At 34.9% G+C, this 12,791-nt stretch overlaps 1 protein-coding gene across 1 annotated transcript; it reads left to right on the forward strand.

Annotated features, from left to right (window-relative positions):
• Positions 1-648: 648 nt before the first annotated feature.
• LOC149184306 (glucan endo-1,3-beta-glucosidase-like) lies at positions 649-2,332 on the forward strand. Its single transcript, XM_089418894.1, has 2 exons — positions 649-815; positions 926-2,332. Exons 1-2 carry the CDS (start codon positions 689-691, stop codon positions 1,882-1,884), a joined length of 1,086 nt encoding a protein of 361 aa, XP_089275020.1. The 5' UTR covers positions 649-688; the 3' UTR covers positions 1,885-2,332.
• Positions 2,333-12,791: the final 10,459 nt, after the last annotated feature.

The following is a 12,791-nucleotide window of genomic DNA, read 5'->3' on the forward strand; positions in this document are numbered from 1 at the left end:
TGATGTGAAGCCTTAAAAATAGTAATTCTCCCTCATGAACGTAAAACCAGAAACTTCAGAAGTAAATGATGAAAACAGTAATGCTCAATCAATAAATAGTAATGCTCCCTCATGATCATAACACTAGAAACTTTAGAAGTAAATGATGAAAAGAGTATTGCTCCGTTAATAATTAGAGGTTGTATTCAATTGAAATCTGATAAGAGAGATATACCTTAGTCATAATGTCAAGGTCGAAGCATATAATGCGGCATAGATTGAGCCTAACCTATGCATGGAAATTCAAGGCATAGATTGCGGCAATAGATAGAGCCAACCCTATATGTGGAAATTCATTATTTGATGTAGACACACAAATGTCGTTATGTGGAAATTCAATAGTTGATGTTCAGCGCATAGAATATAGACACAAAAATGTTGTTATCTCGGACAAGTGGGCTTGAAAGTTGTAGATTGGAACTGTATTAACTCTATGCATTGGCGAGGATAAAGAGTGCCCGTGGCTCTTGTTCTTTCACATATTTAGAGAAATATCAGAGAGTTTTAGATTGGTAGGAGACTACCGTGATCAACCAGTCAATGGTCGCAGGCTGCGACCCGTCCCACACGGCACGGTATCAAACACGGCACGGTAGCCATTGAATTGTGAATATTCAATGGCTGTGGAGAGCAGTCGAACTTCCTATAAATGAACGTCCTCGCGGGAGAGTTTCTCAAGTCCTCATTTCCTGTGAGAAATATGGCAGCGTTTAACGAACAGATGAAGAGCATCCTGATTGGGTTTATTGCCATCTTCTGTTGTTCAATCGTCACTGGTAAATTAGCATCAACCAACTATTTTTTACCTTTTGAAATGCAATTGTTATTCAAGGCTTAACATCGATTGGGTTGTATTAAACTGATTACTTTTCAATTGATTGTGCAGATGGTGATAAAATAGGAGTGAACTACGGCATGAACGGAGACAATCTGCCACCTGCAGACCAGGTGGTAACTTTGCTGAACGGCAACAACATCGGAAAAATGAAGCTTTTCGATCCGGACGGTGGTGCATTGAATGCTTTTGCAAATTCTGGGATCGATGTAATCGTGGGAGTCAATAATAACGATTTGCAGGCCATCTCCTCCAGCCAGGACTCAGCAAATGGTTGGGTTAATGACAATATTGTCCCCTATTCCGGCACCAGTATCAAATATATTGCGGTGGGCAACGAGGTTTTGCCTAGCACGCAGTACGTACCGTATCTTGTTCCTGCCATGAACAACATTCAAACCGCGATCCAGAACGCCAATCTGCAGAACATCAAGGTCTCTACCCCCCATCGGTTCAATGTTATAGGCAAGAGTTCCCCTCCTTCACAGGGAGCATTCAGTGACGATGTGAAAGATACCATGAGTTCTATACTCAAATTTCTGTCAGATAACGGGGCTCCGTTCATGGCCAATGTGTATCCATATTTCAGCTACGTCGGCGACACCAGCAACATTCATCTGGACTACGCTCTCTTTCAGCCCACGGCTACGGCGGTGACAGACCAAGGTCACAGCTACAGCAATTTGTTTGATGCCATGGTGGATTCTATTTTCTCCGCAATGGAAGCCTTGGGATATTCCAACATCCCACTTATTGTTACTGAAAGCGGATGGCCTTCTGCTGGCGCGGATGCGGCGACAACTGAGAATGCTCAGGCTTATAACAACAATCTCATCCAACATGTTTTATCGAATGCTGGGACACCCAAGAAGCCGGGTACGAACATCGAGACCTATATCTTCGCTCTTTTCAACGAAGACCAGAAAAATGGGGACGAGATAGAGCATCACTTCGGGCTCTTCAACCCTGATCAAAGTCCGGCCTACTCTGTTAACTTTTCTCCAAATTGAGGGCAACTCAATTCTCCCAAAACCAAGTCGAAGGCCAAAATCCTTAGTTATTTGTATGCAAAATGCAATGATATAAATCCATAGAGGATGCTACATAAATAGACATCCTCCTTGCTTCTCAATAAAATGTGAATGGCAAAGTGCCGAAGCCGTCACAGAGTTAGCTATCTTGTTTATTGAAGGACCGCACTAAAGGCGGCCCCCCAAACAAGTGGGATTCAGAAATTTTAATCTTGTTAGTCGAGCAAGATATGATAGATGGTGGTCAGGCAAAAGACAGAAAACAAATCCGTGAATGTCGTAATGAGATTTTAACATCATTTTCAATTCAAAGGTTGACTTTACACTCGTCTGTTTTAATCATTTGAATCCAGTTCAGATATGTGATGAACAATTTCAATAATTATTCTAATAATATAAATATAATTTAATTTCTAATAATAAATAACGTTATATTTATTATGATTTTATTAGATGATGATGGTTAATGTTTTTATTAGATGATGATGGTTAATGTTTATTGACATTAACGTTAACTGACTTGAAAAACGGTCAAAAAATAGATAATGGATTATAAGAATAAAATCGAAGAATGAATGAAAAAAATGATAGAAAAGCATTTCAAGATCATTATATATTATAGAGAAGGTTTGTTTTCTGGCCATTATTTTCAAACTGAGATCTATTTTTGTTGGTATCCGTCTAATATAATAAAAACTATGTCATCATAACTTATTTTAATAATCGAACAACACTCGTATTACTATATTTACTGTAGAATTTATAAAAAATAGAAAATAGTTTTTACTTTAGTGTGGTTTATTTTCTTTATTTACATTAATCTAAACACAAAATAAATAATTATTTTTTATTTTTTAAAGTAAAATCCAATACCTGTTAAATTGATTAAAGTAATACATTTCTTAAAACAATATAGTTTTTTAATAATTATTATTTATTTTTTTAATAAAAATCCAATACCTGTTTATACAATTTTTTTTTTTTAATAAAAGTGGATTACAATAATACATTTCTTAAAAAATATAGTTTATTTAATAATCATGTAGACTTGTGTGTTTTGAAATTGTTTTTTTTTTTTAATTTTAATTTAATTATGAAAATAAATTAGAGGGATGGTGAGAATTTGACATCTATATTATATTAAGGGGATATTCATAATAGTTTGTATGGACAAAGGATTTCTATTGAGTTTAGAAATATGTATAATTTTTATTTTATTTTTTTAATTTAAATTTAAATATATTTAATTTTTAATTATTTAGTTAAATTAGAATTAACTGTTATATGTGTTACAAGTTGTGAATTTCTAGGTTATCAATTTTTAGTTTATCAGATTCATTTTTATCAAATTTAGTTTATGTTATATTTTATGTGGCCATTATTAGATCAACAAAAATATAATGAGAGTTGTGTTTGGTGTGTAACTTTATTTGCTCTCTCATTTTTTTCGCTGGTATCCAAATATGTTTAGCCCTTATTCTCTCAAGAGAATTGTTATGATGATGAGAATTCTACAAGTTTAAATTTTTGTACATAGGGTAGCATGTGAGAGTGTTTATTTTCTATATGAGTGATTGTTGGAGTATTGAATTTGATAGTTTTGTTGTGTGCGATTGTGAGGAGGATCCGAAGTACAAAATCACTGTCCAAAAGTATTGTACATGTGCGCCTCAAAAAAATTTCATAGTCATTGTTAAACGAATGTAGTTGTCTGAGTATAGAAGAAACTCCATCAGATTTGGGGATTTATGAACTGTTAGCTTATGAAATTTTAAATACCCAATCGAAATAAATTGTTTTGTATCTATTTCAATATCGAGGACGAGACCCTAAATTAGATTTGTTTGGGGTATTTGTAGCAAAATTGTGGACAAGGGCTTCATCCAGATTCGAACTTGAGACCTTCAAGATGATCCACATGCAGTTTTAATAGGGGAGACAGGTGAACTTGTTGTTCAATGGCCTGAGGACTCAATCATGACTTGGTTAATTTCTTACCCTTGTTGCTGTAATTATTTTTTCTTTTCCTATTTTGTATTTCATGAGTATATTGGTAATCTCCAGTCTTGTTTTAAGGGGGTATTGAGTAGTAAAATTGCCTTGGGCTTCACTGTTCCTATGAATAGAAGAAACCCTAGAGACTCGGATTCAGGGTCATGTAATCGACCTTTTTTTTGTGTGAATGCAGGGTAATGATATTTTCTCATGTTGTGAGTGTGGTCTTTCTTCTTTAGAATCCATGGGGAAGTCAAAGAAGAAAAAATTGAAAGTTTGTGTAAGTGCTCGTGAACTTCGTGATCACTGTATATTCTTGTTTTCTTTGGAAGCTTTCAATTGGAGATAATTATGTGGTTTGGGTTTGACAGTTATTGAGTGGTGGGAAAATTTCGCTCTTGTATTTTTTATTTGTAATGAATTATGAAGAACCAAAATTATAGAATATAGTAACATAATTGAAATTGGTGGTTTTTGTTACATACTGTGATACAAGAACACCGTTGATTCGATTATGTTTATAATATGTTATACATTGTTGGCATCGTGTGGAGCAAGAAACGTCAGTGTACAAGTTATTTTGTTTGTGTGTTTAAGAGGTCATATTGTACGATTGACTTCTGTATACATTCAATATCTAGATTGTCTTCCTAGATAACTAGTGAATATGGTAGAAGACCATGCATTCAACAGGTGGATGTATGTCCATTGATTGAATCAATTACTTGACCATTTTTCTTGTTGAAGCCGCCACGGGCCGAGTGTGTCAATATTGTTGTTTTTACAAGTATGACAATGATGGGTAGAAGCGGTTTTATCTTAAATGGGTCAAGTGGTAATCTCGACGTTGTGGTGGAGAAAGAGCGTAGTGTGTGAGATGCCAGAGTGGGTGAAAGTGTTATGGTGACCAGATTAGATAAAAACCAATCTTTAATTTTAGTATTATGATTTGTGATTTTTAATATGTGTAATGTAAGAATTAAGAGAGAGACTTAGACTTAATGCTTATAAGTGTTGTACAAGGTGTTAATTATTGTGAGTTTCACTAGCTATTTTTAGTTAATGAGATCCACCTATATCAGATCTTGTTGGTGATCTATTTCTATATATGTAAACATTGTCAAATTAATAAAAATATATAGTGATATTTGTGTTTGGTGTGTAACTATGTTTGTTATTTCATTTTTTAAGTTGTTGTTCATGAACTTAGATGCATCCAAATCCAAAATCCAACATTAGAGAAACCCTCACGCCACCCGTACTCAAGGAGGACATGCTCCAATTGATTGTTGGCCCAAAAGGCTTGGTGGATCATACACATTTTACGAATAAGTAAAAAATGTTCCAAGAAGACCCGGGGGAGTGATTATGATGTCGATGTACATAAATTCATATGTCAGTCTGGAAATGGACTAAGTGTTCAAACAATTATTTGAGCTTGTTATAACCTTCTTTCGAGATTTGTAGGAAATGTGTATTAAAGCACGTTTTGAGGAACGTCACGGGTTGTGGAGTCGGAGTACACAAAGTAGTCCATTAATTTGATTGTGGACGAAGTGTTCAGTTGGTCCTTTGAGCATGTTCTGAACTTCCTTGAGCCATGCGAGAGACAAGTATTAGAAGAGAACAACACTCTGCCCTTTCCTTTTAGCCTGCAGTAATAGAGTCAATCATTGAATTGGAGATGAAAGAGAAGAGGACCCTAGAGGACTAACTGAGTCATAAATAGCTTCAACGTGGGGTTAATGGTTTCCATGGCTTATAATCCCATGGATGTTATCAACATTTGTTTTATTTTAAGTCTACCATTCAGCTGTTGCATTTTATTTTGATGGTTCAACTTTTCCATTTATATTTTCCATTTACACTCACATATTCTCATTTTTGTTTGCCTAGACGGTTTCAACCTTACTTTTACATTTTACAATATTTAAGCTTTTACATTTGTTAGTGTTGTACTATTTTAACTTCCCTCTCTATAAGAGTTTCCCACTTTTTGATGCCTTTTTAAAAATACATCCACACCTTTTTGGTCCTCAACTATCCTACGATACATTCAAGTGCATTAAGATTTTTTTTTTTACAAGAATGCAAACTTTTTTTGAAACTTTCTTAACCATAGCATAGATGTATAAACTCATTACATGTATTGTAGTTTGAGACCTATCATAATTTCAAGGATCCCAACTATCCTTTTATAATACAATTTTTCACTTTAATAAAAATAACATTTTAAAGTTTTGTAATTTTTATAAATCTTGTATTTTTATTAATTTTATTACTTCCTATCTTAGACCTATAGTTGCAATGTGTTTCGTCCCATACAATGGAGTAATTAGGTAGTTATTTTCATGGGCCCATACCAATTCACAAGTGAAAAATTGATTTGATTTAGAGTTTAATAAAATAAGTAGGATTTATACATGTTTACAATTTTGCATTTAATAAAATATTTCAGATAGTAAAATGAAATGGGATACAGAGTTGCAATTTTCAATTAAAAACCTAAATTTTCAAAGGCGACTAAAACTATGAAGAAGGTTTAATACGTAGTCAAACAATTATCAACATTTCCTTTGATTAAAAACCTAAATTTATAAAGCTGAAATTAGAAAAAAATAAAGAGAGGGAGAGAAAGATTGTTCACACAACGCACAACACACTGTATTCATTGATCACATAAAACATTACATATATAAGAATTACATCATCGACTTCTAGATGATAAAATGCGAAGAAGGTGGATCTATGACTCATAGACAACTCACACAGATAGGGAAATAACTTTTTCTAGAATCACACCTAGAGACTCACAAAGACAACTCACTGCAACTTGGAAGTCATGGAAGAATTAGTTTCAATACCCTCCCTTAATGCTTACATGAGAAAACTAGAAAGTAGACATTACAACAATGAATAAATATCTGTCAAATTTTTCTGGTATGGTCATCACTAGCACTCATATCCACTCTGAAATATCTCCATTTCCTCTCTTTTCTTCGCCACACATTTGAGCTTCCCACTTGATCAATTTAAGACATAACCACTTTAGACCATTGTTGACGTGCTTTGCATAATTGACGCCTCCAACCTTCCAGAGTGCAATGGGTCAATCTCGATGTTGAACCATCCTATAAAACTGTCACCATCTGTTGAATCCATGACGCTCTGCAGCCTTCATCAGTTATCTAGGATAGGATTTTGGATACAGAATGTGTTCAAAAGACGCTCCCGGAGCATGACGGGTCACACCAGCTTGACCTTATTAAGAACTACCTGTGACGAATGATCCCGGAGCATGACGGATCACATTAGTCCATTAAATAATTGGTTTGTTCTTTGTTTCTGCATCACATGATTCCGGCAAATAAAATATAACTATCCCTTAAAACAACACTATATATTTTTTTAAATAATATAACTAAGCCACCATCATGAAAACATATCTTAAAATCTAAATGATATTTCTCCACAGAAATAGCCCAAAGAATGAAGCTTTAGAAATACTTTCCCAGCTAATACACAAAGAACAATTCAACCCCACATTCCATTCCACTCTTATCCATGAAAAACATAATCTTCTCAGAATAAGGAAATGATTTGAATGTTGAATCTATACTACCACAATTTATTTGACATATGAATAAAAGAAACACCATAAATAGTTGCCAAGAGAGGATTCCATCATGTTTTCACTACTCTAAATCTCGTGCGCTTTACAACTTGCCGCAAATGCACACCAGATAGACAATAGTGGCAACTATGGTTAAACACTGCTCCAAACAAGCTCACACAATGTGCAACTGTGGTTAAACACTTCTGATAGGTCAGAGGTTTAATTCTCTTAACACTCTATGTCTAGTAAAATATTTCATAGAAGTAGCAAGCACCAATCTTAGGAAAATATATTAAGATGATTTATGAAGGGTTCAATGCAGTGATGTAAGATATTGGGGTAACTAAGGGGGCAACCTTTGCATGAGACTTTTTCATTTATGTTCTAAGATGTGTTTTGTTAGTTTGAAGAGGTGAGTTAATGAGGTCATAGTCATGAAATACATTGTGACAAACATTTCCCATTAATGATTTCAACCCCAACATTTCCTAAAATACCCTAATTGCTAAATAGGGAATAAAATAGAGTGTGTTTGGAAAATGTGGGAAGGAATTAGTGGATTAGAAAAAAAACAATCCTAAAGATGAATTGAAGAGAGATGCCTAGATTGAGGGAGAAAGCTAATTTGATTCCAAAATAGAAAACATAAACATTAACTTGATTGTTAGTAATTATGTTAAAATTCCAACTGTAAATGTTTATCATATTTACTCCAAACTCATAAAAACAATAAATCTTCTTATTAAATTAATATTTATAATTTCTTTCTTATAAAAAAACTAAATGTTTAATTTTTTTATTTAATCATTTTTTATTACATAAAATAATAAATCTATCTATATATATATGGTTGGTTAATATAATTTTTTCATCCATATTTATTAATGAATTAACATTCTTTCATATTTTTTTTAAATATTTTTTTAATAATAACTATATATGTCCAAAAATCATTTTTAATTTTTAAGTTATTTATATATAAATATGGTAAAACCATAAAATTTAAAAATATAACTTTCCTTAATATAGATTTTTAATTTTGTATTTCTTCCTAATAGAGATTTGATAATTAAAATGCCTATAAAAAATAATGCAAGAATGTCAAAATATGCTTCTTGGAAGACCATCTTTTCTGGTGAATCTTCTAAGAATTTATTGCCTCAGGTAAAAAAACCCAAACCTGATTTGATCGTGGTATTGTTATAATTTTTTAAAATAACTTATTACATAACATAATGGTGAAAAAAAAATACGTATCCATAATTTCCATTTTAGAAAATAAAATATAAAACTAAATATATAATTATGATTACTATGTTATGTTAAACCAATTCGCATATTTTTAATCGAAAATCGGAAAACCACTCTTCTAATCACGATTTCCTTTATATTATGGCAACGCTTCATAATTTTCTTTATGTTATAGCAAAGCCTTTAAATTAAACAAAGACATTTATAAAACACTGTAAATATTGAAATAAAAATGGAAAAGAAATTAAAAACATCATTATCAAAACAGGAGTTTAATGAGGATTTACATTACCAATGTGCAAGTAACAAAAAATTGCAAGAGAGCATATTACTCTTCACTTTGGAGGCAACCTATTAGTAGATAATTTCCAACTTATATCTAATATTTAAACTTTTTAAACAATAAGTTTAAATAATTTGGAAACTTGAATTTTAATATCGATATTTATAAATAACGACATTATGATTTATAAATTTATATATACATTTAAAACAATTTAAACAACACAAATAAAATTTTTGACCAAACTTAAACCAGAAATCCTCTCACAATTTCTAGGGCAAATTGGATACTGTGCTGTGTGGAACCGGCTGAACACTACGATTTTTGACTCGTTGATCGTGGTACCTTCCTACCAATCTAAAACTCTGATATGTCTCTAAATATGTAAAAGAACGAGAGCCACCGGTAGTCTCAGTCGTCGTCAATGTAGAGAGTGTATAAAGTTCCAATCAGCTACAACGTTCAAGCCCTAACTTGTCCGTGACCGCTTAAATGCTGAACACGAGCTACTAAATTACGCGGCTACGAATATTTGTTGGTCTATATTCTTACATTTTTTATGCGTTCAACATCAACCAATGAATTTCCATAGATAAATGCAGAACACGAGCTACGAAATTACGCGACGACCAATATTTGTTTGTCTATATTCTTCCATTTTCTATGCGTTCAACATCAACCAATGAATTTCCATAAATAGGGTTGGCTCAAGCTATGCCTTTAATTTCCAGATATAGAGTTAGGCTCAATCTATGCAACGAAAATTCTCTCGACTTTGACACTATGACTATGTTATATTTTTATTATAACAACTTCTTATTGTTATTGGATTTCTTTAAATACTTCTAACTTGTAATGGTTGATTTTTTTAAATACTTCTAACTTGTAATGGTTGATGGAGCAATTTTTTTTGGTCAAATAAGAGTGGAGCCTTCAATTAACCGAAAAACATGATTACATATGGTACACGTCTTTACAAGTGTAAAAACCAACAAAAGACAGACCCGTTGATGAAAACAAACAACAGGGTCGACAATACCCTAAACATCACACAACAAAACAAATTTACCCTCTTTTATCAAAAGGCTAATTACAAATAAATCCCTGCCATCGGTCTGGTTCTTGATCCAGCGGTTGACACAACATCACTTCGGAAACTTGCACACCCCTTAACCACTTTTTGGACTTGATATAGTCAATGAACCATTGGTCTATAAAATTTTGGGTCCGCTCTTACCCTTAACCTTCCTCCACTTTGAAACCCGATATCCGATCAAAAAGCATCACGCTGGAAACTTGTGCACCACTTAACCACATTCCGGACCCGAAATAGACAATGAACCTTTGGTCTATAAAAGTTCGGGTCCGATATAAGCCTTAACATCCCTCTAGTTTGAAACCCGATATCCAATCAAAAAGCAACGCGACGGAAACTTGCGCACCACTTCACCACTTTCTGAACCCGATAAAGAAAATGAACCTTTGGTCTATAATTTTTGGGTCCACTCTTAAACTTAACCTCCCGCCACTTTAAAACCCAATATCCATTCGATGATCAGGGGCGTTTAAAACCTATAGTCTGTGGCTATTCAACTAGCACGCGGGTTACAGGTAGCTGAACCCCTGTAAAGGCAAGTGATGTCAGCGCAAAGAAATAAGATCGACGGTCAGGATTAAATGCGACACTTCAATCAGGTTCAAGGACTTCCGCCCTCTCCTACTCCCGCTACTCCCACTTATCTTTTCCACCAATTATGTTCGTTGATCTTCCATGATCTAATGACTCCTGTGCATAATTACCCCACCTCTTCGTCCTTCTCTTCACTTCGTGTTTATGTTGTTCCTTCATCTTACCTCTTCATCCTTCTCTTCACTTCGGGTTTATGCCATTCTTTCATCTCCCATTGGTCTTCCTCCTGCTCATTTTTCATTAGTCTGGAGATTCACCATGTCTTTGTCTGCTTATCGTTGACAATCATCATGCAATTTACCAGAGAGTATAGACTCCCAGTCATACCAAATATAACTTTCCTTACATAGCACCCCTTCATTTGCCAAATGATCAGCTAACATATTGGCTTTCCTTCTCACATGAACAAAGTTGATTGTTCTTAGGGTTTGCAAGTGGGAATGAATACGTTGAAAGACCTACGAGAACCTCCAATGTTTCGACACTTTTCCATGTTCCGTTCCATTACACATTTTATTGGCAACATTGATGACCAGTTCAGAGTCAGCTTCAATGATGGCGTTGTGTAAATTTGCCTCCATCAGGATTTTCAGGCACTGCTCTAAGGCCATAAGCTCCGCCATGTTATTTGTGGCAGTCCTTAAATGACTATGGAAGATATTCTTTATGCACCCGTGCTCACCTTTTATGACACTGCCATAGCCAGCCATCCTTAGGTTGCCCTTAAAGGACTCATCTATATTGATTTTCAAAAAACCAGGAGAAGGAGGTTGCCAGATATCTTTACCAGTAGTCGTTTTGCTCACACCCTTGCCAATGCCTTGGGGAACTAGAGAATGGAGACCCAACTGCATCAGTATGCGAGCATCCTGGGGTGAAGGGAGGTCCTCAGGAATTTTCCATATAATGGGTCCTACTATATCTTTAAGTTGTCGTACAATTTGGGCAATGATACTCTTGGTTGAGCCTATTTTGTTCTTGAAAATCCTACCGTTGCATTCTTTCCATATACCCGAGATAATAAAGCCTGGAACCAGAGTCCAAACCTTGTTAATGATTTCATTACCTGAGAAGTCTTTCCTCCAATTCTTCAAAGTGTTTGTGATGCTGAGTCTATCCCTGTCAGTTTGCCTGAAGACTAAGGTCGCCCAATCCCACATGGTAGAGGTGAACGGGCAGAGGTTTAGTAAATGCTCCATCGTCTCCTCCTGTAAGCTACATAGATGCCATTTAGATGGTCCAAAAAATGCCCTTTCCAGAAGATTCTCCCATGTGATAATTTTCTTTTGGTGAACAAACCACATAAACAATTTTATTTTCATCCATTGTGGGTTCTTCCAAAGGTCATTCCAAACCTGATCAGGGTTTGGATAATCAAAACCTAGGGCCATGAGTCTAGCTTCTTTGAGGTTAAAAGTGCCTTCAGTGTTTCAACCCCCTCTCAGTTGGTCAGATGAGGAAGACACTAAAATCTTCCTCTGCTCCAATTCAAGAGCAAGGGAATCTTCCTGGGCCTTCAAAGGACTCTCTTCACAGTAACCAAGATTCTTCCAAATTATCCATTTACCATTGTCCCTTACCTGATCCCAGAAGTAACTTACCATAAGTAAAACTTTTTTATCAGTCATTTTTGAGAGCGATTAATTCTTCTCTAAACAAATTTGGTTCATGCTGCTAGCTATCCTCCCAAAACCATGCAAGGTCCCCATCTCAGATCTCCCAGGAACTATGCTGCTAGACAATGGCTCTATTTTCCCAAGCAAGGTTCCAAATGTGGGATCCATTGATAAGTCCTGACATTCTGATATGATCCCTCTCCTGCCAGTTATTTTCATATTTCTGCTTCCAAAACTTAGCCCAAGGGGTAGCCGATTCCTTGAGCCACCTCTACCAGAGTTTGGCTCCCGATATTCTGCTGAGTATTTCAGGGTTGTGAAGCCCCAAACTGCTACGGGCCTTAGGTTTGTAGAGCTTGTCCCAAGCTACCAAAGCCCACTTCTTTTTCTCTTCCCCTTTGCCCCAAAGAAAATCTCTTTGAATATTCCTGATCT

The sequence above is a fragment of the Pinus tabuliformis genome, chromosome 3_2 (genome assembly GCF_031772625.1).
Source record: "Pinus tabuliformis cultivar Carrire ecotype Pingquan chromosome 3_2, CPIR1, whole genome shotgun sequence".
NCBI lineage: Eukaryota > Viridiplantae > Streptophyta > Pinopsida > Pinales > Pinaceae > Pinus > Pinus tabuliformis.

Bases quoted from the DNA above. Each gene is read 5' to 3' on its own strand.
- LOC149184306 (XM_089418894.1), top strand. From the start codon at position 689: ATGAACGTCCTCGCGGGAGAGTTTCTCAAGTCCTCATTTCCTGTGAGA. The intron at 816-925 runs GTAAATTAGCAT...TTGATTGTGCAG, and splicing joins CTGTTGTTCAATCGTCACTG to ATGGTGATAAAATAGGAGTG.